A 23,836-nucleotide genomic window follows, 5' to 3' on the forward strand; every position below is an offset into this window, starting at 1 on the left:
GGGAGGCAGGTCTCCTTACAGGGGAAGGATCAGCTGAAGTGTGTCGTGAAGGAAGTGCGAAGCCTGGGGTGTCACCCAAAGGAGGAACGTGGGGCACCGAGCTCTCACAACAGCTTTATTGACTTCCAGTTTCCCTCTTATCTGGGCTCGGCTCAGCTGGCTTTGATGGGTCTCTGAGGCTCAACGTTACAGGGGCTGGCAGCAGCCTGCTACACCAGTGCCCTCCCTGGCCTTGGGCTCCCCAGGCAGGGAGAAGGAGGCAGCTCGAGGATGACAGTGAGAAAGCATGGGCAGCAGGGTCAGAGGCCAAAGAAAGCCATTCGTGCAGCAGCATGCCTGGCACTGCCATCACGTGCCAATCCCAGCCACACACACTCCAGCCAGGGCAGCCCTCCCTCCCAAGTTCTGCCAGCACACAGCCATCAGCCTTCTGGGACTTGGGTCAGCCTACTCAATCCACTGCTCCACTGGCTTGTCAGAACCCAGGCGGCCCCCAGGGAAACGACCTGTTAGGACTCTGGTGACCTGCTACAATCTGGGACTGACAAGAGGTGTCGGGGGAACCGAGGCTCTGGTCTTACTCCCCTTCATCCACAATTCTCAGCACCCCTACCAGGGATAAGTCATGAAAAAGACAAGATCTCCCTATCCACAGTGATGGGCGGCCTAGGTTGGAACTACAGATCCCAAGAAGCACAGTTTTGTAACCAAGCGCCACTTCCCCCGGGGCAAGATCTATCAGAAATGAGGCCATGACGGCTTGCAGTCTGGGACTTGTAGTCCCCAAGAGACGGCAACAATCACCCAGGGAAGACCGTCCAGAGGCTTAGACTACTGATGCCTCCACCCACCACCCAGGCCCCCGCTCTACACTCAGCATGGTGAGGAAGAGGAGTGGTGTATTCCCACCCAGCACATGGGGGGAGGGCGCTGTCCTGCTGGAGCTGCAGCAACTCTGGATCCAGGACATCCAGCTCAGAACACATCTGGGGAGAGAGCAGGGGTGGGCGACAGGAGAGAGGGTCAGCAGCAAGCTGGTGGAGAACAGAGCTGAGCATGCAAACCTGGGCTGGCCCTGGGGCAGATCTCCGAATGAACCCTGGCGGGTGAGAAGTACGGGCAGGAGTCCTGTCTAGGCCCCCCGGGGACCCTGGCCTATCCCACCACTCTAGGGACAAGCAGCCTTAGCTCTACTCAGGAAGGAGGACAGGAGAAGTGGACTCCAATTCTGACTGGAGAGCTGAGTGTTTCCCCCCACCCACCTCATGGCATCTTCCAGGGCACACTGGGGCTTCTCGGGGAAGGAAAGGCAGGCAGCCATGAAAGCAAACGATGTGGCCCGCAAGGAGGCGCAGAGAGCAGAGCAGGAGGAAGGAGGGCAGTACCAGAAGGGAAGCACAGAGATGGTGAAAGCTCAGCTCTGCACAGAAACCAGAGGTCTGCAGCTGGACAAGGAGAGCGGAGACTCCACTCAGCCTGCACTGCTCCCCAAGGGGAGCTGCCAACTTGGGCTCAGAGCACCCCAGACCAGGTTCTCCTTCCTTGACAGCATCAGCAACACAGGTGGCACAGAAAATGGGCACAAAAGGCCCACCCAAACCACTAATACCCCTCAGCAATGCCCCATGCCTCCAGGCTCCTCAGGCCCTTCCACTGCCCAGACACCACCCACCCAGGTCTTCACCCAGGGACCTATCAGCTCCAGGCTGAGCTCAGCAAGCCCCAGGTTTACACTGGACAGGGGTAAGCCCAGGAGGAAAACTTATGGAGGGATAGAGAGCTCAGGCTCCAGGAACCTGGGCCACACTCCACCCTGAATTGATGACAGTGAGCCAGACCCCAGGCTGAATCAGGTCAGGCTGGGCCTGGTGTTCAAAGGATGAGGCAGCGAGAGGCCTTCTCCTCTGTGGTTGGGCTGGATGTGGCTGCCTCGCTTCGTGCTCCCTTATGGGTGCCCCCCACGTCAGGATCTTGGTGCTGGGCCTTGGGCCGCCCCTGCCTTCGTTGCTGTGCCTCGCGCCCACCTGCTGGCTTCTGCCCAGCTGCTTCCATCTCGGACAGGCTGTAGGCCATGGCGAGCTGCAGGTCTTCATCGTCGGAGAGGTCACTATCAGAGCGACGGGGGATGGGGGCCTGCCGGGCCTGTGTGCCCCCCAACCTGGAGGGGACTGGAGGCTGCTGTTCACGACGGCTCAACTCCAAGCCCAATGCCAGGTCGTCCGGGACCCCTGTAAGAGTCACGACCACCATGAGGTCCCAGACCCAAGCACCAGGGCACCCTACTGGGCCAATGTTACATAGCCGTGACCCTAACCACTTACAGCCTCTCTTTGGAAGTGGCACATATATTAGGCTCCTAACATAATGGTTACAGGAGGTGCTCAGTTGCCCAGGCAGCAGTTCTCTCTACTTGGGCATAGTACTCAACCCTCCCACACCTCCCTTTCCTGGTCTAGGACATGTGAATGGTGACAGTTCCTACATACACAAAGCTCAGTGGTCCCATACAATAAGGCACATAAAGTGCTGGGCACAGTGCTCAGCATCAGCAGGCCAGGAGTCAGTCACAGTAGGTGACAATGCTGGAGGGGTGGTTCTACAGGAAGAACTCTGCTCCAGGAATCCTCTGTCCTGAGTTGATTCTGGCTCTCTTTACTGTGGGTGGTACCAGAGAGTCTGGAGCCAGGACCTACTTGGAAGTGAGGGCCACTTAATCAAGCTGTGATTCCAGCTCCTCAAATAAAAACTGGGCAAGTACTACCTGCCTTGCTTACTACCCTGCTGCAGTAAGAACACAGGAGAAAGCTGAGCATGGTGGCGCACACCTTTAATCCCAGCCCTCAGGAGGCCGAAGTAGGATGACCACTGTGAGTTCCAGGCCAACCTGGACTAGACTGAGACTCTACCTTGAAAAACAAATAAATAAATAAATAAAATAAATAAAAAACCACAGGAGATCCTGTATGTGTGTGTGCTTTAAGAAGAGAGATGTGCAGTCTCAGAATGTGGGTGAAAGGTAGAGTGCTTGCCTAGCGTGTGTAAAATCCTAAATTCAATCCCAAGCACTTCACACAAGCACACACAAAAATGACATGCCTTGGGCTAGAGAGATGGCTTAGTGGTTAAGTGCTTGCCTGTGAAGCCTAAGGACCCCAGTTCGAAGCTCAATTCCCCAAGACCCACATTAGCCAGATGCACAAGGGGGCGCATGCATCTGGAGTTCGTTTGCAGAGGCTGGAGGCCCTGGTGTGCCCATTTTTTCTCTCTCTCTGCCTCTTTCTCTCTTTCTCTCTTTCTCTCTGTCACTTTCAAATAAATAAATTAAAGTTAAAATTAAATAAATGACATGCCTTGCAAGTATCAGTCACCCCGCTAGTGATGGCAACTATTAGTTGGCCCTCTAAGACTCCTCTGCTGCCCCGAGGCCCATCTCCCCAGAGCTCAGTAGAGGGCATGGGGGCTGTGCCCCCTGAAAGGATCCAGGTGGTGGAGCTATAGCTCACCATTGATTGAGACTGACTTCAGCTGCCCGTCCTCCTCCACTTCCACCCGCTCCTGTCCATTCTCCATGATTCTGTGGGAGACAATCCAGTTCAGTCAACAACCAGAGACGGGTCCAGGTGCTGAGCCCTGCAAACAGGCCCCCTCTCTCTGTACGCCCCAGAAGCACTCACCTGCGTGTTGTGATGCGGCGTCCTTGGACGAAAGTGGTAGATGTAGAGACAGAGCGAAAAGCACCAGCCCCAGGGCTGAAGGAGAAAGATGAGGAGAAATCTGGCAGTGAAACAAAGGTGGAGAGGAAGCTATGAGAGGGAGGCTGTGGCTACCTGCTGCCGTTACTGAAGACTAGGAGCCTCAGAGGCCTCCCTCAAACCTCCCTCAGGCCCAGGCTAGGAAAGGTGAGAAGCTGACATCAAAGTTACAGGACTCAAGAATTTGCAAAAAAAAAAAAAAGGGAAAGGTCAGGGAAGTGCTTACCAGAATGCCCAGGGAAGGAGGAAGAGAAGGAAAAGAAGGGACCTGTGTGTCGGGAGCTCCGGTTCTGAAGCTCTGAGAAGGGGCCCAATTCTTCTGCAAGAAGTAAAGATTAATTAACCATGATGAAGAGATTTCCTTCAAAAAAGTGTGTGGCCCTCAATTTTAAGTCTAGAAATGTAAGCTGCTAAGCAACTGGGTACATTTCTGATTTTTTGTTGTTGTTGTTTTAATGAGAAAGAGGCAGAAAGAGAAAGAGAATGGGAGCTCCAGGGCCTCTTGCCACTGCGAACCAACTCCAGATGCATGTGCCACTTTGTGCATCTGGCTTTAACATGGGTACTGGGGAGTCGAACCCCAATTTAGGTTTTACAGGAGAGTGCCTTAACCACTGAGCCATTTCTCCAGTCCTCTTCTTTCTGTTTTTGATTGGGCTACTATACAAAATTATCATTTTTAAGGTTTTTTAAAAAAAGTTTTTCCAAGAGTGGAAGCACACACCTTTAATCCCAGCACTCGGGAGGCAGAGGTAGGAGGATCACTGTGAGTTTGAGGCCATAGTGAATTCCAGGTCAGCCTGGGCTAGAGCGACCCTACCTTGAAAAACAACAAAAGTTTTGTTGTGTGTACATGCATGCACATGTACAAAAAGGACAACTTTTGGGTTGGTCCTGGCCTTCTACCTCTCTTGAGGCAGGGTCTCTCATTATTGTTCACTGCTGTTTGTGAGCTTCCAGGAAACTCTCCTGTCTCCATCTCCTTTCTCTCCACAACTTGAATTACTGAAGCCTGTCACAGCTTCTGGCTTTTACTCAGGTCCTCGGGGTTGCATGACAAGTGCTTTAGCCACTGAGCCGTCTCCAGAGTCTTTTTTTTTTTTCTTTTTAATTCTTCTGAGACAGAGTCTCAAGTAGACCAGGCTGGCCTCAAACGCACTATGTAGCTGAGTTTGACCATGAAATACTAATCCTCTTGCATCCACCTCCTAAGTGCTGAGACTACAGGCATATGCTACCAATACCCAGTTGGGGGGGACACCAGAATCTTCTCATCACCATAGTTCTTTTTGTTTTTGTTTCTGCAGCGCTGGTGACTAAACCTGGAGCCTTACATGCGCTAGGCAAGTGTTCTACCAGACAAACATCCCACCACCCAGCTCAGGCATTTGCTGTGTGGATCTAAGCAACTGAGTGTGCTTCAGTTTTCTCATCTGCTCAGGAGTTCCTAAGAGAATTAGGGGATATAAAATTCTTGCACATATTAACCATCCCAAGAACTGGTGTCTGTTGTTAGGTGTAACACTACCACAGCTGTCACATGATGCTTTGAGTCTTGCTCCCATGGTGCCTGTTGTGACGGCCTAACAAAGTGTTCTTGTTGTCATTCAATAAGGCCAGTCTGTGAAGTGTCACTACTGGGTCACATGGGTTCTGTCATGTGTGAGGTTCTGTCCCAGCTCTCCCTGAACTCACCCCCAACACGAAAATCAGCCTGTGGAATTCCACTTCCCTCCTGGCCTCCTGCCTAAGTGCTTCCCAGTGTCCAGAGGACAGGGAGGCCCAAGGGAGGGGAAGTGAGCCATTCTTCTGAGTCCACTCACCAAACAGCTCTGCAAAGGGATCTCCACTCCCGAAGAACTCCCGGAAGACTTCCTCAGGGCTGCGGAACGAGAAGGTGAAGCCAGGCCCCACGCCTCCGCTTTCAGCCCGAGAGGGACCAGTTCCTGAAGGAGAGGGTGGGTGACTTAGGGTGACTCCTGGCCCTGAATTAGAGGACCCCACATAAAATGTGGCCAGGAGAAAGCATGTACTCCAAGAATCTGCCTGTCTCTCCTCCGTGATCCACATCCATCCCAGCATCCCACAGTTCTACCTACCTGCTCCAGTCAGCCCTTCCCGGCCATAGCGGTCATAGATCTCCCGCTTGTGCTCTGGAAAACAAAGAAACCCCATCATTTCCATTCCACATACAATAGGCTAAGCCACAGAGGACTTCCCAGAGACTTGACACTTGGGGGCAGCAGGGTATCCAAAGGAAATGGGTTTTAACAGCAGCTCAACCTTTAATACAACTGGCTCCTTCTCATCAGTAAAATGGGTACGCTAAGAATGGAGAGGTGGCTTAGCAGTTAAGGCGCTTGCCTGTAAAGTAGGTTTGATTCCCCAGGACCCATGTAAGCCAGATGCACAAGGAAGCACATGTGTCTGGAGTTCCTTTACAGCAGCTGGAGGTCCCAGCGTGCTCATTCTCATTCTCTATCTCTCTGTGTCTCTGCCTCCTTCTCTCGAATAAATAAATAAATAAATAAATAAATATAACAAATATTTAGAAAATGAGCACACTAAAAGCATCTACTTCCTAGGGCTGTTGTGAGGATTACCTGGGATAATCTACACCACCTGACACATAGTAAATGTTCAATAAATGTCAGCTAGGGGATAGCAGTGTAGCTCAGGGGGGACAGCATTTGCCTATCATGGGCAAGACCCTACATTTGATCCTCAGTTCTACACAACTCAACAAACAAATAAATGTCAAGTAGTCAGGTGCTAGCTTGATGATGCCACTTTCTCAGAGACCCGCTGTGACCACCCACGCAAGCGGGTGCCACGACTCCCTATGACATTGCCATGCTACTCTTCCTTGGAATGCTCTCATGCCCGTAACCTGCCTGTGCTTGATCTGGCTGGTGTCTGATAAACTCCCGGGATGGAGAACAAGGCCTACTTGTCCTCTTCTGTTCTCCCAACACCCAGTAAACGCCTGGCACCATCACTATGAAGCAGATTATTTCTGGGATGGCTGTTTGTTTGTTGGAGGGTTCTGTTTGTTGAGGTTTACTTGCCTGTTGTTTGAGACAAGATCTTGCTATATATAGCCTACACGGTCTTTGAACTCCAGGTCCTCCCTCCTCACCTCCTGAGTAGTAGGATTACAGGTGGAATACTTTGAATGAATGAATGAATAAATGAATGACCTGGGGCTGCAGAAGATGTAGCTCTCCAACAGAGCACTTGCCTGGCATGTACAAGATCCTTGGTTAAAAAAAAAACAAAACAAGCCAGGTGTGGTGGCACATGCCTCTAATCCCAGCACTCAGGAGGTAGAGGTAGGAGGATTGCCATGAGTTCAAGGCCACCCAGAGAATACAGAGTGAATTCCAATTCAGCCTGGACTAGAGTGAAACCCTACCAGGAAAAACCAACAAAAAAAAAAAAAAGGGGGGGGGGGACTGGGGAAATGGCTCAACAGTTATGGCATTTGCATGTGAAGCTTAAGGATCCAGGTTTGCTTCCCCAGGACCCACATAAGCCAGATGCACAAGGGGGCAAATGTTTCTGGAGTTTGTATGCAGTAGCTAGAGGTTCTATCGTACCTATTCTCTTTTACTCTGTCTGTCTCTTTCTCTCTCATCAATCAATAAATAAAATATTAAATACACACACACACACATTCAGACAGGCATGGTAGCACATGCATTTAACCCCAGCACTCAGGAGGCAGAGGTAGAAGGATCACCATGAGTTCAAGGCCATCCTGAGACTACACAATGAATCCCAGGTCAGCCGTGGCTAAAGCAAAATGCTACCTAAAAAAACAAAAAGGGCAGATAGGGACTCATATTTCTAGCTCCATAAGACTGTGAGCAAATGATTTCACTTCTTTCAGCCTCAGTTTTCCGAGCCTGCAAAATGTAGGTAATAAAACCAACCTGGCAGTATTGAGGACCCATGAGTTACAGAGGCCTGACACAGAGGTGCAGGATACATTGGCAACCCTTCCTGTGCCCTTTGGCCTTTCCCTGGTGAGGCCCCTGCTGCTCTCCAAACCCTGAGCAACAGGAGGCACTTAAATGCCAAGTCGTTAAAAGACACACACACACAGACAGAGAGAGAGAGAGAGAGAGAGAGAGAGAGAGAGAGGGAGAGAGGAGACTAGGGTGGTGGAAGCTTGGCTTTGAGAAAGAGAGGGATGGGCATAAAATAAGATGTGTTGGACCCTGTCTGACCCCAGGCCTTACTGTCAGACAGTACTTCATAGGCCTCTGCCACTTCCTTAAATTTCTTCTCAGCAAACTCCTTGTTATCTGGGTTCTTGTCGGGGTGCCACTGCAGAGCCTTTTTTCGGTACCTGCAGGAAGTGAGCACAGAGGGTGGGTTGGGGGACAAATGCAGGATCTTACCATCAGGCAACCGCATCACACACTCTTCCTTAGCCCATCAGCACCCTTTCGCTGTTGGGATCCCAGAACAGCCGGACAACAGCCATATTTTTAGCAAGTTCGCTCTACGCCAGGGCTATAAGCAGAGGAGAATACTCCACTCTAAGTCCTCCCTAGGGCTCAGTGTACAGGGCTACAGAGGACGCGCCTTTCCCATCGCGCCTGGGCATCTTCGCAATGCGGGCTAGGAAACCCCCCCCCCCCCCCCCCCGTCTAGAAGCTGAGGGTTAGGGGCGTGGAGGGAAGGGACTGGAGTGACCCTCGACAAGGACCCATAGTGTGGCTCGCAGCCCTTCTTTCCTCTTTGGACACTGCCGGGAGCGGTGGGGGTCTCCTTGCTACCCATGCCCCCCCCGGGCATCCCTCGGGAAGACCCACAGCGCCGAGGGGGTGCGGTGCCAGGTTTCCTGACGCACAACCGAGGCACTTACGCCTTCTTGATGTCATCAGCCGACGCACTCCGCGGCACGTCGAGAATCTCGTAGTAGGATGCCATGGCAACTGGTCAGGCGTCAGGCGGGCCTCGTCCGGGGCTGCAGGAGAGAAGGGGAGTCAGGCAGTCGGGGGTGCGGGGGGGGGGGAAGAGAGCACAGCCGATGCCTGGGGCGCTCGGAGGTGGAAGCAGGGGGTGGGGTGGGGGCGGTGCGCCCACGGGGCCGAGCCTGCAGCCCGTGACTAAGGCTCCCGGCGCGGCTTTATCTGCCCCTGCAGGCCGGCGCCCAGGCTGTATTATCACTGGGCGCAGGGCCCGGGAAGCCCAGTCAGAACCCGGCGAACTCCAGCAGGAGACTGACCGGGTCCCCAACCTGCCCGGGCTCCGGGGTGCGGGGGGGGGGGGGTGGTGGGTGTCGGAGGAGGGTGCGCACCTCCACGGCCGGGAGTCCCGCCCCTGCCCCCCGCGGGGAACCGCCTGGCCCGGGCCGCGGAGCTCGCGGCGGCGGCGGGCGGCGGCCGGGCTGCTGCGTAGGGCGCGCCGGGCCGGGCGGTGCGCGCAGGCGTGCGTCAGCGGCTCGGAAAGTACCAGAGCGCCCGAGCGCGCCCGCGCCGCCGAGGCCGGGGGGGGGGGGGGGGGGGGGGGGGGGCGCCGCACGGGCTGCCGGGAGAAGGGGGCGGGGCCGGCCGCTTCCCAGCTGCGCCCCGCGCGACGTCGCGGCCCCGGGTGGGATTCCCGAGGCCTGGTTGCAGGGCGTCGTTGCCGGCACGTGACGCGCTGCGCCCCGACGCTGGTGCTGCCGTGGGCAGACGCGATGCCCTCCGTCCCCCGGGCCCCTGGGCTCTGCGCCGCTCGGTGCGTGCGCTCGAGGACTCCTCGTCCATTCCCATCTGCACCGCGCTCCTCCCCTCCTGCCTTCTCTTTTAACTCCAGCCCCTCAAGAGGCTGCCCTAGCTTTCCAGAGTAGGTCAACCTGCTTTTTAATAATAGCGTTTCATGCATTAGCGTTTACTTGATAACCATTTCCTTCCCTCACTGAAAGGTAAATTTTAGAATTCCGTGCCCTCCTTTCTTACCTCGCTGGTTTGTAGGGCAAGAGTCAGGGTTCAAAGCGCCTGGAGGGATGGCTTAGATAGTTAACGCGCTGGGCTGCAAGAAAGCAAAGGACCCAGGTTCAATTCCCCAGGACCCACCCAAGATGCACAAGGTGGTCCATGCGTCTGGAGTTCATTCAGTGGCTGAAGGCCCTAGAGCACTCATTAATCTCCCCCCCCCCACACACACACACCATTGGAAGCCAGGCATGGTGGACTATGCTAACGTCTTGGTGACAGTTTTGACTCTAGAAAGGTGAGGTTAAAGGAGTTTGGTAAAAGGAAAGTATCAGAGTCATTCATGATTTTCCTCCCCAGTTGATCTTGAATAGGCCCATTCAACCTCACAATGACACAGGGTTCATACCACATGAGAAACTTAAGGAAGCTTCCAGAATTGGCTCCTGTTTTATAACTTTGGGCCAATCCACCGCACCTTCTGTATACGAGATGTGCCAGGATGTTCTAAGAGAAATGTGGGGCTGTGAGCATAGCTCGAGGTTACTTGTTTGCCTACTGCTCCTCAGGCCTTGCTGAGTCTCAATTCCCAGCACTTGAGGCAGGGGGGAGGAGGAAGTGATTCGGTCTCTGGCCGTCGCCAAGCTGGAACTTACCAACGTAGCAGTCCGTGGCAAGAGCTCATTGAATCACACAGGGCTAACAGGTAGACCTGGGTTTTCAACCTGGCACTTCTGTGTGACGGGGAAGCTTCGAAGGACTGTTTTTGTTCTCCTTAAATATAGGTAACACCTAGAGTTGTTTGAAAGTTGAAGTGTGGTAGATAGAAGGTGTCATTAGTGTAGTCATTTCTAGCGTCACAGTGGACCCAAGGACTCATGGTTATATGAGTCCAGAGAAGTGTGTCAGCATGGGTGACCTGGGAACGCTTCATCAAAGGGACTCGAACAGGACCTGAGGGAGGAAGGCAGCATGCATTGTGAAATTTGCCTGGCAGCCCACCAGCTGAACTTCCTGCCCCATTTGGGGAATTAAAAAACATATATATATATTATTTAATTTCTTTATTTTAGAGAGAGAGAGAGAAAGAGGCAGATAGCTAGATAGAGAGAGAATGGGCGTGCCAGGGCCTCCAGCCACTGTAATCGAACTCCAGATGTGTGCATCACCTTGTACATCTGGCTTACCTGGCTTTTAGAAAATTGAGCCTCCGTCCTTAGGCTTCACAGGCAAGTTCCTTAACCTCTAAGCCATCTACCCAGCCCCATTTGGGGAATTTCTATTGTGTGGGTTGTTATGGGAGGTAGACCACCTGCCACAGAGCCCAAGGGTTCAGGCAAAGGCACAAGCTCTGCCAACGAAGAGCTGCTGCAACTGGGACTTTAAATCTGGAGCAAGGCTTGTAGAAGCAGGTGTAGGTCACTGAGAAATCTGATCGGTAGCCTTGCCATGGGGTCTGCAGCGCCCTCTAGTGTCTGGGGGAGGAAGTAGCCTCAATGTCCATAGTGAGGGAAGGTGGGCAGTACAGGGGTGGAGAGAACACTGGTTTCCTACACAGGCCACCCTGTGCCCTGTCATTGACTGTGGTACTGGCTGTCACGCTTCCTTTGGTGCCAACCTGTTTGCTGAGCCTTGGTTGCCAGCATTCATTGTGGTGGTTTGAATATGTGGCCCCATAGATTCAGGTGTTTTATTAAAATTGAGTTTATAGCTTGAGCCTCTAGCAGGCCCACTCCTGCCACAGGGCGTATGTCACTGGGGGCAGATCTGAATTCCAGCCCAAAGGCGGACAGAGAGGTCTGAGCTTTGGTGGGGTCCCTGTTTGCTGTTGGTTTTTGTCTGCAGCTTTTGGTGTGTGTTGGCTATTTGGTGGTTTCTCTGTGTTTTTGTTTTGTTTTGTTTGTTTTAATCTGTGAAAGGAGGTTAGCTTTTTCCATCATTGGACGTTTCCTGGATATGTAAACCTGAAATATATCCTATTCCTCCCATAAACTGTGTTTGGTTGGATGTTCATGGCAGCCTCGTGCAACTGTCTACTACACTTGTAGTGATTGACTTGGTATTCTTTCGCCTCCTATGTTGCTAATTTGGTGGGTGGCAGAGTTACTGGGTTTAGCTTGGATTTTATTATTTATTTATTTAAGAGAGAAAGAGAAAGGGAGTGGGAGAGAATGGGTACACCAGGGCCTCTAGCCGCTGCAAACAGACTCCAGACACATGCACCACCTAGTGCATCTCACTACTGGGTACTGGGGCATTGAACCTGGATCCTTAAGCTTCTTAGACACCACTAAGCCATATCTGCAGCCTGGATTTTGTTGTTTTGTTTTACTGTTTAAAACTTTAGAGTTAGCTTCTGCTGTTCACAGTAAGTCCCAACTGACCCAAAAGGCCAAGGGGCTTACATTTGGTATAAAAGTCAAGAGTGAGATAGGAGGATCACTGTGAGTTCAAGGCTACCCTCAGACTACTTTCTCACAGCTCAGCAAACATTTGTATAGCGCCTATGAGCTATGTGATATTACATGAAGAAGGAGGCGCCTAGGAAGATGGCTCAGCAGCTAAAGGCACTTGCTTGCATTGCAGTGGCAAGAGGCCCTGTCATGCACACACAAATAATTTATTTTAAAAAATTAGGAAAGCTGGGCGTGGTGGCACACGCCTATAATCCCCGCACTTCAGAGACATAGGTAGGAGGATCACTGTGAATTTGAGGCCAGCCTGGAACTGCAGAGTGAGTTCCAGGTCAGCCTGGTCTGAAGTGAGATCCTACCTCAAAAAACAAACAAAAAAAGAAATTTAAACTTAGCTGAGGAACTAGGACAATGATAAGAAGCTACATGCTACTGTACAAGGCAGCCTACACCAAGTGCCAAATGTGTGACAGGGACAGGCAGATGGTAGTCGACCGAGGAAAAGCTCCTAGGCGCCGGATGGGTTCTGGATGGCTGTGATGTAAGCAGGGAGGGGGAGCTGGTGTTCTAGGAGGAAATGGCAGGAGACGCAGCTCTGGAGGCAGGCATATCCTGACACAGCAGGAGTAAGGGAAGAAATTTGTTGGGTGGAATCTAGGGCTGGGAGCCGGTCTCAGGTGTCTGCCTGCAGGAGGTAATTGTACTCTGGTTTTAGAAGCATCAGGGATGAAAGCATTCCCCTGCACCGAGGGAGTCCTTAGGAGCCAGGTTAGGTGGTGCCTCTAGCTTCTGTAGGAGGTCTGTGTTGCCATGTCACCATCTGTGGTGGTTTGATTCATGTGTCCCCCATAAACTTAGGTGTTCTGAATGCTAGGTTCCCAGCTGATAGAGATTTGGGAGTTAATGCCTCCTGGAAGCAGTGTATTTTGGGAGGCGGGCTTATGGTTATTATAGCTAGTTTCCCCTTGCCACTGTTTGGCACACCCTCCTGTTGCTGTTGTCCACCTTATGTGGGCCAGGGGGTGATGTACACCCTCTGCTCATGCCATCATTTTCCCCTGCCATCGTGGAGCTTCCCCTCAAGCATGTAATCCAAAATAAACCTCTTTTTCCCACAAGCTGCTCTTGGTCGGGTGATTTCTACCAGCAATGCAAACCTGACTGCAACACCATCCTACACCCCATCCAAACCAGGCCTGCCCGTGCATACCAGCATGGGGTATGAGCAGGGAGACCTGGCTGAAAGGAGTCAGCTACACAGCCACCCGATATAGCTAACAAAAGGAGACACTGGCTACCTGCCTTGGCATCTAGCCCTTCTGACAAGTGACATTCCTGCCTTTCAGCCCTTCCTGTTGGGCTGTCCCAGGTCCTTGCCCCACTTCCTATGAGATACTAAGAGACCCTTCCAAAGGGGAGTGACAGCCCAGGCCTTTTCTCCCAAGAAACTTCTGCCCTAATTTGGGCCCTGAGCCCCACCTTGATCCCATATACACCACAGCCTGGCAGAGGAGTGTCAGGCATCATCTCCTCCCTGCCCTCAGGGTGCCTGAGTCACAGTCTAGGCATTGGGCACTTGACAGGCCAGAAGAGGTGATGTCTGGAGGGGAGCCTGGCGCCAGTGGGCGGGAGGAGAGATTGTCTAGTGAAGGGGACAACAGCACTAACTCCAGCTCCGGCTGACCTAGCTGGGTAACATTGTGCAAGACACGCAGGCTCCACATCTATAAAACAGACATTCTCGTAACCAGCTCTTTCAACAATTATGGCGTGTCTGATAAAGCAAGCAGCATTTGGGGTGCTGAGAGCAGAGCAGGGAGGAGAGCCTTTGTCCCCATGGAGATTCTGTTGCAGTGGGTATAGTGACCAGACGACCAGAGCCATCTCGGGATAAACAAGATATGGATATACAAAGGCATTACACACAGTAGGTGCTCAACAGATGACAACAATTTCTTGGAATTTAAAGGGCTCCAGTGTAACCTTCTTCTGTCCCCAAGTTTGAAACCAGGTGAGGAAGAGATGGACACAAAGTTAAAACTTAAGCCCAGTGTGATGGCACGTGTCTTTAATCCCAGAACTCAGGAGGCAGAGATAGGAGGATCAGTGTAAGTTTGAGGCCAGCCTGGGACTACATAGTGAATTCCAGGTCAGCCTGGGCTAGAGTGAAACTGTACCTTAAAAAAAAAATGGAAATTTAAAAATAGCTTTTTTAGTGAGGAAAAAGATGGATTAAGGATGTAGCTGAGCTATTCTGCCAAAATAAGCTGCTTCTACATATGCTGCCTGGGGAACGCGTCACGCAGGGTAACTTGAGTCCATGCGCCTAGATTACGGTCACTCATGTTTAGCTCAGAATAATCTATTTCCTTTTATCGCTGTGAGTTTGAGGCCAGTCTAGAACTACAGAGTGAGTTGCAGGTCAGCCTGGGCTAAAGTGAGACCCTATTTTGAAAAAACAAACAAAAGGCAAAAGCGTCGTTGGAGATGACAGAGAAGTAAGCTCTTCCACCAGCTATGCTGCTGCTCCACATGGGTTCACGATCATGATCCTTCCCCTCTATAATGGCCTTGTTCCTCCGTATGAATTAAGAGAATAGCTGATGCGCCCCCTCTCAGGCAGAGATGGGCAACTTGAATCAACATTGGCCTGAGACCTGTCGGCACAGGGAGCCAAAATAGGGTCTCCGCAATGCCAGCTGGCTTGTCTCTCCTCATAACCCACCTCCTGCCTGGGCACGACCAATCTCCAGATCCCAGCAGGAGCCAGTGAGCACGAGCCACAGACCCAAGGCTCTTGTTGCAGCCCTCAGTGATTGATCTCCAGTCAACTTCACAGTGCCTCCTCCTTCCCCAGGCTCCTGTGTGCAATGCAGTAGCCCAAGTGTGTGCAGAGCAGTACACGTGCTTAATGGGGCAGAGGTTTTTTTGTGTTTTTGTGTTTTTTTTTTTAACATTCGTATTTATTTATTTGACAGAGAGAAAGTGAGAGAATGGGCACACCAGGGCCTCCAGCCACTGCAAACAAACTCCAGATGCGTGCACCCCCTTATGCATCTGGCTAACGTGGATCTTGGGGAATCTAACGTGGGTCCTTTGGCTTTGCAGGCAAATGCCTTAAACACTAAACCATCCCTCCAGCCCTTTTTTTTTAAAAAAAAATTCTTTTACTTATGTATTAGAGACAGAGAGAGAGAGAATGGGCATGCCCAGGCCTCCAGCCACTGCAAATGAACTCCAGACACATGTGCTACCTTGTGCATCTGGCTTGTGTAGGACCTGGAGAATTGAGCCCAAGATCCTTGGGCTTTGCAGGCAAGCAGCTTAACCACTAAGCCATCTCTGCAGCCCAATGGGGCAGAGGTTTAATCAACAGAACAGAACAGAGCCCGTGAGCAAGCTTCCCCACCTTTACACCCTTGCCTGCCTGCTCACCCAACAATGGCCCCAAGATGCCTTTGTCCCAGCTGCATCTTCTGTAGGGAGCATTTGCCTTTTCTTGCTTTACAGTCACCTTCTCTCCTTGGAATTGTGCAATAATGAAATCTAAAATCAGGGCAACTTTATGAGGATCCCAGGCTAAGTCAGCAGCCTTATTTTATGAAGGAAAAGTCCAATGTTCCCAAGAGAACAAGAGTCCTGTGAGACAATAGGCTACAGCAATTTATTCAGCACAGATAGACAGGGTCCCCTAGTACTCACCTGCCGCCGCCTCCTCTGCCTCCCCCTTCACACTATCCATGCCCACTTCCTCCTAATCCTTCTCCAGGGCAGCCACATCCTCCCGGGCCTCAGAGAACTCCCCCTCCTCCATGCCCTCACCCACATACCAGTGTACAAAAGCCCTCTTGGCATACATCAGGTCAAACTTGTGGTCCAGGCGGGCCCAGGCCTCAGCAATGGCGGTCGTGTTGCTCAGCATGCACATGGCTCGCTGCACCTTCGCCAGGTCACCCCCTGGCACCACAGTGGGCGGCTGGTAGTTGATACCAACCTTGAAGCCCGTGGGGCACCAGTTCACAAACTGGATGCTGCGCTTGGTCTTGATGGCTGCAATGGCGGCGTTGACATCCTTGGGCACCACATCGCCGCGGTAGAGCAGGCAGCAGGCCATGTACTTGCCGTGCCAGGGGTCACACTTCACCATCTGGTTGGCAGGCTCAAAGCAGGCGTTGGTGATCTCTGCCACTGACAGCTGCTCGTGGTAGGCCTTCTCTGCGGAGATGACCGGCGCATAGGTGGCCAGGGGGAAGTGGATGCGGGGGTAGGGCACCAGGTTGGTCTGGAACTCGGTCAGGTCCACGTTGAGGGCCCCGTCAAAGTGCAGGGAGGCCGTGATGGAGGACACGATCGGCTGATGAGGCGGTTGAGGTTGGTGTAGGTGGGGCGCTCGATGTCCAGGTTGTGGCGACAGATGTCGTAGATGGCCTCGTTGTCCACCATGAAGGCACAGTCTGAGTGCTCCAGGGTGGTGTGGGTGGTCAGGATGGAGTTGTAGGGCTCCACCACAGCAGTGGACACTTGAGGGGCAGGGTAGATGGAGAACTCCAGCTTGGACTTCTTGCCATAGTCAACAGAGAGCCGCTCCATCAGCAGAGAGGTGAAGCCTGAGCCTGTGCCCCCTCCGAAGCTGTGGAATACTAGGAAGCCCTGCAGCCCTGTGCACTGGTCAGCCTACTTAGAGAAGGAGAAGGGAATGTGGGGAGAGCAGAGCAGCAAAGGAAGAGGGAGAACCCAGCCATGCTGTTTCCAAGTCCCTAGAGTTTCATGAAATTCTTGAACTTCTAAGAGCACAAGAGAGCCATATGGGAAGAGCCCACTCTTTTTCTGCTGCTGTTGTTTCTTGGCCCTCTTCCTCTCCTGAAATAAATGACATAAAGCTTTCTTGAATCTTTTTTTTTTTTTTTTTTTTTTTTTTTTTTTTTTTTGAGGTAGGGTCTCACTCTAGCCCAGGCTAACTTGGAATTCATTATGTAGTCTCAGAGTGGCCTTGAACTCAGTGATCCTCCTACCTCTGCCTCCCAAGTGCTGGGATTAAAGGCGTGCCCCACTGTGCCCAGATTGAAGCTTAAAATAGGGTCCTTTTGTCATAAGTTACAACCCCAACCAGCTTCGTGATTATGGCCCTAGATATGACATCAGAAATTTCTGGAGGGCTTCTGTACAGACATCAGCAATCTAGAATAATCCTCACTGGAAGCCAGTCAATCACAGAGCCTTGGGTTGGCATTTCTGGGAACCCCTGATTTTCACAGGTGTTCCTTCCCATATTCTTGCGATATATAATCTATCCTGAGGGTGTCTGCGGACTTCCATAATTTGGCCAGACAACGCGTTTGTACAAAGGGTCGTGTGCCCAGCACTGGCCAGTTCCTATGGCAGTAAAGAAGAATGTGGCTCCAGGCTAGAAACACAGTGGGCCTCCCCTGATCAGAGTGCACAGTGGGCCCCCCCCCCCACAATCCAGCAGGGCCTGAAGTTCCTTCCAGAGCATTTTGCTACAGGAACCCAGACTCCCTACCCCAGCTCTCAGTCTTCCCTCACCAGCTTCCAGATCTGATCCAGCACCAGCTCCATGAGCTCCTTGCCCAATGGTGCAGTGGCCTCGGACATAGCTGTTGGCAGCATCTTCCTTGCCTGTGATGAGCTGTTGTGGATAGAAGAGCTGGCGGTGTGTTCCTGTGTGAACGTCATCTGCAAGGATCAGAGTTTTGGACCCCAAACCTCCAGGAACCCAGAAGGAATACAATCACCAGGCCACAGATTCTGCCCTGGAGCTGGAGGTGCATCAAAGCTGCTGTCATGACCCTGCTTGGACACACTTTCCAGTGGCCTGGAAAGGGATGCAGGTGGCCTTGGGACTCGGGTGGTGAATAACTTTGATTCTATAGGTCTGGAGTTCTAATGTGCTGCAGCAGTTGGCAGGCTGTACCAGCTAACTCCTGTACTCTTCAGTGATAGAGCAGGCCTTGTGTACTTGGGGACAAGGCTATGACAGGCTGATCACCACTCACGGACCACAGTGGGCTCTCAGTCCACAAACACAGCACGGGGCATGTGTTTTCCAGCCCCAGTTTCACTAAAGAAGGTGTTGAAAGAGTCGTCCCCTCCTCCAGTCTTCTTGTCCCTGGGCATCTGCCCATCTGGTGTTCCAGGCAGTAGAGCTCCCAGCAGGCATTGCCAATCTGCACACGGGCCTGCCCCACATGGACTGAGATGCATTCACGCTGAGCAGGCAGAGGGCAAAGGACATCTTTAGAGACATGTGTCTTGGGCCAGAGAGATAGCTTAGTGGTTAAGGCACTTTGTCTGAGACCCAGGTTCAATTCCCCAGTACCCATGTAGGCCAGATGCCACAAGGTAGTAGTGCATGCATCTGCAGTTTGTTTGCAGAGGCTAGAGGCCCTGATGCCCCCCATATTCTCTCACACACAAATGAACGAGAGACATGTGCCCTGACTGCCTGCCTGCCTTCCTGCCTGCCTGCCTGCCTGCCTTGAGTGGTTTCTTTGGCTAAAGGCCAAGGAACCTGGACTCTGCTCTCTGGCCCTACCCCCTGTGTCTAAGCATTTACTGGTGGCATTGAAGACCAACAGATATTGGCTGACAGGGGATATGCCACAATTCTGGGGGAAGTAGATGTGGGCAGACCTAAGATTATAGAGCCTTACTCAGTGACTAAGCGTTTCAGTGAGGAATGTGAGAGGGCCAGAAGGGTCTGGCAGGGTGTGATAGTCAACCCATCCACATTCCAGTAGGAATGGAAAGCCAGTGGTGAGGGAAGCAGCATAGAGACAGAGGCAGCAAAAGAAGACATTAAAACCAAATTTGGGATAATACTCTCTGGCAAGGGAGGGAAGTGCATGCCATTGGAGAAGTTCACTGTCAGTCATGGCTGCCAGTATTCCTGATATTATTCCTTATGTCTTTTTCAGTGGATGAAATAATTACTATCATGATTTTTTCACCACTGAGAGTTGAACCTAAGGCTTGGCACATCCTGAGCAGGTACTCTGCCACTACAGCTACATCCCCAAGCCATTGTTGTTGTTGTTGTTGTTTGTTTTGAGACAGGATTTCACTAAGTTGCCCAAGCTGGCCTTGACTCATGATCTTTCTGCCTCAGCCCCTGGGATAGCTGGGGTTACAGATCTGGGCCACCACATCTGATTGGTTATTTTGCAATGGTTAATGAGGATGCTTTCTCCATAATTCTAACTCATCGCTGACTTTTAAAATACGACACAAGGGGGCTAGAGAGATGGCTTAGCGGTTAAGGTGTTTGCCTGCAAAGCCCAAGGACCCAGGTTTAATTCCCTAGTACTTACGTAAGCCAGATGGTGCATGCAACTGGAGTTTGTTTGCAGCGACTGGAGTCCCTGGAGCACCCATTTCAATATGTACATATAATTTTTGGATGACTGAGGTTTATCCATACATAATCTATATTTGAGCCCTAGGACTTCTCCACTCCTCTTGAACAAGATTCTTAACCTCCCTCAAAAGATTCTTAACCTTTTCGTGAATGTCCTCCCTGCAAAAGAGGGGTGACAATAAGATCCCTGTCCTAGAATGAACAACTATGAGGGTTAAATGAATGGATGCAAGGAACCTGACCCAGTACCTTACACACATTCTAGGGTCCAGCATACTTGTTGGAGCGCCCCACTAATTTCCCGTTCCTCCACCCCCAGTCCCCAATGTCATGATAAAAGAAGGTAATTAGTTGAGCTGGAAGAAACTTAGGCATACAAGTACTCAAGAACTCCCCAGATCGGGGAGCAGGGCTCTCTTGCCTTGTAAAACCAGCACCAGGCGAAGCACCTCTGAGCCTCCTGGGGCCCTGCCCATGAAATCAGACATGGTTCTGGCCCCCGGAACTACCAGCCTATGTGGGTGTCCCAGGCTTCTTAGGAGAGACGCTCCATGCTGTGGGGCCACAGGTGTGGAACAAAGAACTCAGCCTCAGGACACACTTTGCTTCACCTGAGCTTCCAGAAGTCCTTTTTCTGTGAATGTGGCATAATCGCCTGCCCAGCGGGCTTTGTCGTGTTGTTTAGTTCCAGTTTAATAAGCACTAATTAGATGCCAATCCCAGCCTGACATGTTTCACATACGTATCATCTCATCTTCACAACATTCCCCTTGGGTGGACGCTTTCCCACCCCTGTTTTACAGAGCAGGAAACTCACCCTCAGAAAAAGGCTAAGCAACCTGCTCAAGGTCGTGGACAAAAATGAGCATACTGAGAGCAGGGACCATGTGGCTCCAGCCATGCCCTTAACTGCTCTTCTATCTTGCCTGGCAGAGACAGTTGAACATATCAAATGTGCCCCATGCACGGCACAGGGTAGCGCAGCAGCTCTAGATAGACACAGCACTGCCCTCCCCTCCCTTTCTCGCCCGCTGATCTGAAAGGAGAGGTCCGAGACGCAGGAGAAGGGCAGGGCTGCGGGAGAGACCAGGGCACAGCAGCTTCTGGACAGGGTTTGAAAGCGGCTACTCTCTCTTCTCAGGCTCTGCTCATCACGCACGCCCCTCTCCGCTCCGGAATTCAGAGCCCTTCAGCAGACCTGGTTTTTGTTGTTGTTGTTTTGCATTTTCTTTCTTTCTTTTTTTTTTCAAGGTAAGGTCTCGCTCTAGCCCAGGCTGACCTGGAATTCACTATGTAGTCTCAGGGTGGCCTCGAACTCTTGGTGATCCTCCTACCTCTGCCTGCCGAGTGCTGGGATTAAAGGCATGCGCCACCACGCCCGGCTGAGACCCGCTTTTAAGCCTAGACAGATCCACCTCTGGACCGTCCCATGCATGCTCCCCCATACCAGCACATACCAGGCCATTACACATCTGGAAGCCTCTTCCTGTCTCCCTCACACCTCAATGCTCTAACCCCAAGAACACCTCACTCCCAAGGGTCCCTCACCCCAGCTTTATGGGTCCATTGGACACCCCCCCACCCTTGCTCACCATGTTGCATGGCTGGAGGTTGCTAGGATCTGCTATTTGTACATCGGCAACTGGACAGGAGCAGGATGGATTTGTGAGAGATTCACTCCTGACCTCTTTATACTCTCTGGTGGCACTCAGGGGGGAATGTTGTCAGAAAAGGTTCCCCAGGGAGGGTTGGCCTGTTGACTTGGTAACAGAGCAGCAGGCAGGCACTGGGCCCAAACAGGGGAGCCAGGTGGGGTAGGCAGAGGAGGGGCCAGGACTATTAACTCCACACACCATCCAGGCCTGTGTCTGTTGCTAGTCACACAATCCCATTTCCTGGTGGCGGCCTACCCTTCACAGGTGGGAGAATAAGGGGGCTGAAGCTAGAAGAGGGAAAGAGAGTTGAGGAATGTTCAAGGAAGTCATCTTGGCTGGCCATGGAATTGAAGACTGGGGGGAAGAAAATGAAGATAAAGAGAAAGAACCTCAAACCCAAGGAGAGAGCACAATCTTGAGTTTAGCTCTGAGTTTGGGGCAATCCACAGATAGCTTAGGTACCTATCCAGCTGACCCACAAGCAGGGGGACACAATTCCAATGTTCATGGTCAAGGAGAAGTAAAAACTGAGAAGAGAACAAACTTGGTTGATTGGCAGGCATCCACAGTTGAGTATCTCCCAGGCATGCTACATTCAAACTGCCCAAAAGGTCTTCTACCCAAATTCTCCAGTTGGTCTTTAGCTAAAGTAGGCCCTGCTAAGTCTTAAAACTTTCATACAGGTTTGGATCAACAGGGCTTTGTTCCAGGAACAAACTATCTTATGCCTTGGGACATAGTCATCAGGACTAGGGCTGAAGATGAAGGTGACTTAAGACACAAATTCATGGCCTGCTCCAAATAAAGCTATTCCTGGAAAGAGAAGTGCAGTTGTAATGGGAAGAGGAAGACGGTGAGATGACATAGCTCGAGCTTCTGTGGGCTTTGAATATGAAGACTCTCGAGGTCGGAGATTCATGTCAATTAAGCCCCCAGAGCTCTACCTTTTGAGGTTGGGAAGTGGAGTGTGAGGGGGTCTAAGATGTCTGCAGTGGTCCAGAAGTAATGAATCCTCAGGCAAGAGGTAAAGCCCACAGCATTCTGGGTAAAGCTCAGAATGGCATGAAGCATAAGGAATGGCATCTAATACCTATGAACGCATGCTTCTCTTGCTCTAGTTTCTCATGGGTAGAGTGGAGAGAGGGCGTACTGTGAGGTTCACACAAGAGGAACTTCCTTCAGTTCTTGGTCCAGAGTTGCTGCTGCTCTTCACAAGCAAAACAAGATGACAAGCAGTGTCAGGCCTATTTTTTTTTTCCTTGATTTTCTTGATTGCATATTTGTTTGATTTGTAATTTTTTTAATTCATTGGGGGGAGTGTGCATGCCACAGTGTATTGTGGAGGTCAGAGGACAACTTCAAAGTGTCTGTATCCACCTTCTTTAAGACAGGGTCTCCGGCCAGACTACAAAGGAATGTTAGACTAACTGACCTGTGAGCTTCTTCGATTTCTCCTGGCTCTGCTGCCCATCATTGAAGGTGGGTTGGGATCACAGATGCATGCACAACTTTGCATTCAAATTTATGTGGGTGCCGGGGAAGTGAACCTGGGCCAGCAAGCTTTGCAAGCAAGTGCTTTTAACTGCTGAGCCATCTCCCCAGTCCCTGATGTTTGATTTAAAAAAAAAAAAAACACAACACAGTCTTATGTAGCCCAGGTTGGCCTTGAACTTGCTGCATAGTGGAGGTTGACCTTGTGCTCCTGATCTTCCTGCCTTTACCTTTCAAGTGCTGGAATTACAAGTGTGAATGTGAGGTGTGACTTTCAGGGTATTTCTTTTCTTTTTCTTTCTTTTTACAGCTCATGATTATTCTTTTTTAATATATTTTGTTTTTATTTATTTATTTGAGAGAGAGAAAGAGATAGAGGGGTGGGGGAGAGAATGGATGTGCCAGGGCTTTCAGCCACTGCAAATGAACTCCAGATCCATGTGCCACCTTGTGCATCTGGCTTATGTGGGTCCTGGGGAATCGAACCAAGGTCCTTTTGGCTTTGCAGGCAAGTGCCTTAACCACAAAGCCATCTCTCCAGCCCCTGATAATTATTCTTAAAAGTCTACTCCAGGAGCTGGGCATGGTGGCGTATGCCTTTAATCCCAGCATTTGGGATGCAGAGGTAAGGATCGCCATGAGTTTGAGGCCACCCTGAGATTACATAGTAAATTCCAGATCAACCTGGGCTAGAAAAAAAAAGTTTCCCCCAAATTCATTGCAAGTTATAGATGCACTAGCCTGCTTTACACACACACACACACACACACACACACACACACACACACACACATATGTATATTTAGACAGACAGGTACTCTAGACCATGCTGGTCTAGAACTCACTATGTAGCCCAGACTAGCCTCAAACGTGTAGCAATCCTTAAGTGCTAGGATTACAGACATGACCACCACACTCAGATTCTGCTTTATAATTTGTTTTTCTGTTGTTGTCTTTCAAGGTAGGTTCTCACTTTAGCCCAGGCTGACCTGGAATTCACTATGTAGTCTCAGGCTGGCCCTCAACTCACAGCATTCCTCCTACCTCTGCTACCCTAGTGCTGAGATTAAAGACATGCACCACCATGCCTGGCTGCTTTATAATTCCTAAGGCAACTTTGTTTCTACGAGGCCCTTGAATTCGTAGATCTCAGAATTAGCCTAAGTATCACTAATTCTACTATACAAATGACAAATGGGTGGGTGTCTTGTGTAAAATG

At 51.3% G+C, this 23,836-nt stretch overlaps 1 protein-coding gene and 1 pseudogene across 5 annotated transcripts; both read right to left on the reverse strand.

Annotated features, from left to right (window-relative positions):
• Positions 1-102: 102 nt before the first annotated feature.
• Positions 103-9,131, reverse strand: Dnajb2 (DnaJ heat shock protein family (Hsp40) member B2). 5 transcript variants are annotated; one of them, XM_045147358.1, is made up of 10 exons: positions 9,064-9,131; positions 8,629-8,730; positions 7,997-8,106; positions 5,852-5,905; positions 5,576-5,698; positions 3,979-4,071; positions 3,675-3,774; positions 3,504-3,574; positions 1,263-2,228; positions 103-986 (listed from the first exon to the last, which is right to left on the reverse strand). In XM_045147358.1, the coding sequence occupies exons 2-9, from the start codon at positions 8,691-8,693 to the stop codon at positions 1,873-1,875; spliced, it is 972 nt and encodes a 323-aa protein (XP_045003293.1). In that variant the 5' UTR covers positions 8,694-8,730; positions 9,064-9,131; the 3' UTR covers positions 103-986; positions 1,263-1,872. The 5 variants fall into 5 exon arrangements, with proteins under 5 accessions (XP_045003293.1, XP_045003292.1, XP_045003294.1 ...); XM_045147357.1 differs by having other exon boundaries at positions 3,979-4,068; positions 7,997-8,133; XM_045147359.1 differs by having other exon boundaries at positions 2,025-2,228; positions 7,997-8,133.
• A 6,656-nt stretch (positions 9,132-15,787) lies between these two features.
• Positions 15,788-18,246, reverse strand: LOC101607267 (annotated as a pseudogene).
• Positions 18,247-23,836: the final 5,590 nt, after the last annotated feature.

This window comes from Jaculus jaculus, chromosome 4 (genome assembly GCF_020740685.1).
Source record: "Jaculus jaculus isolate mJacJac1 chromosome 4, mJacJac1.mat.Y.cur, whole genome shotgun sequence".
Classification (NCBI taxonomy): Eukaryota; Metazoa; Chordata; class Mammalia; order Rodentia; family Dipodidae; genus Jaculus; species Jaculus jaculus.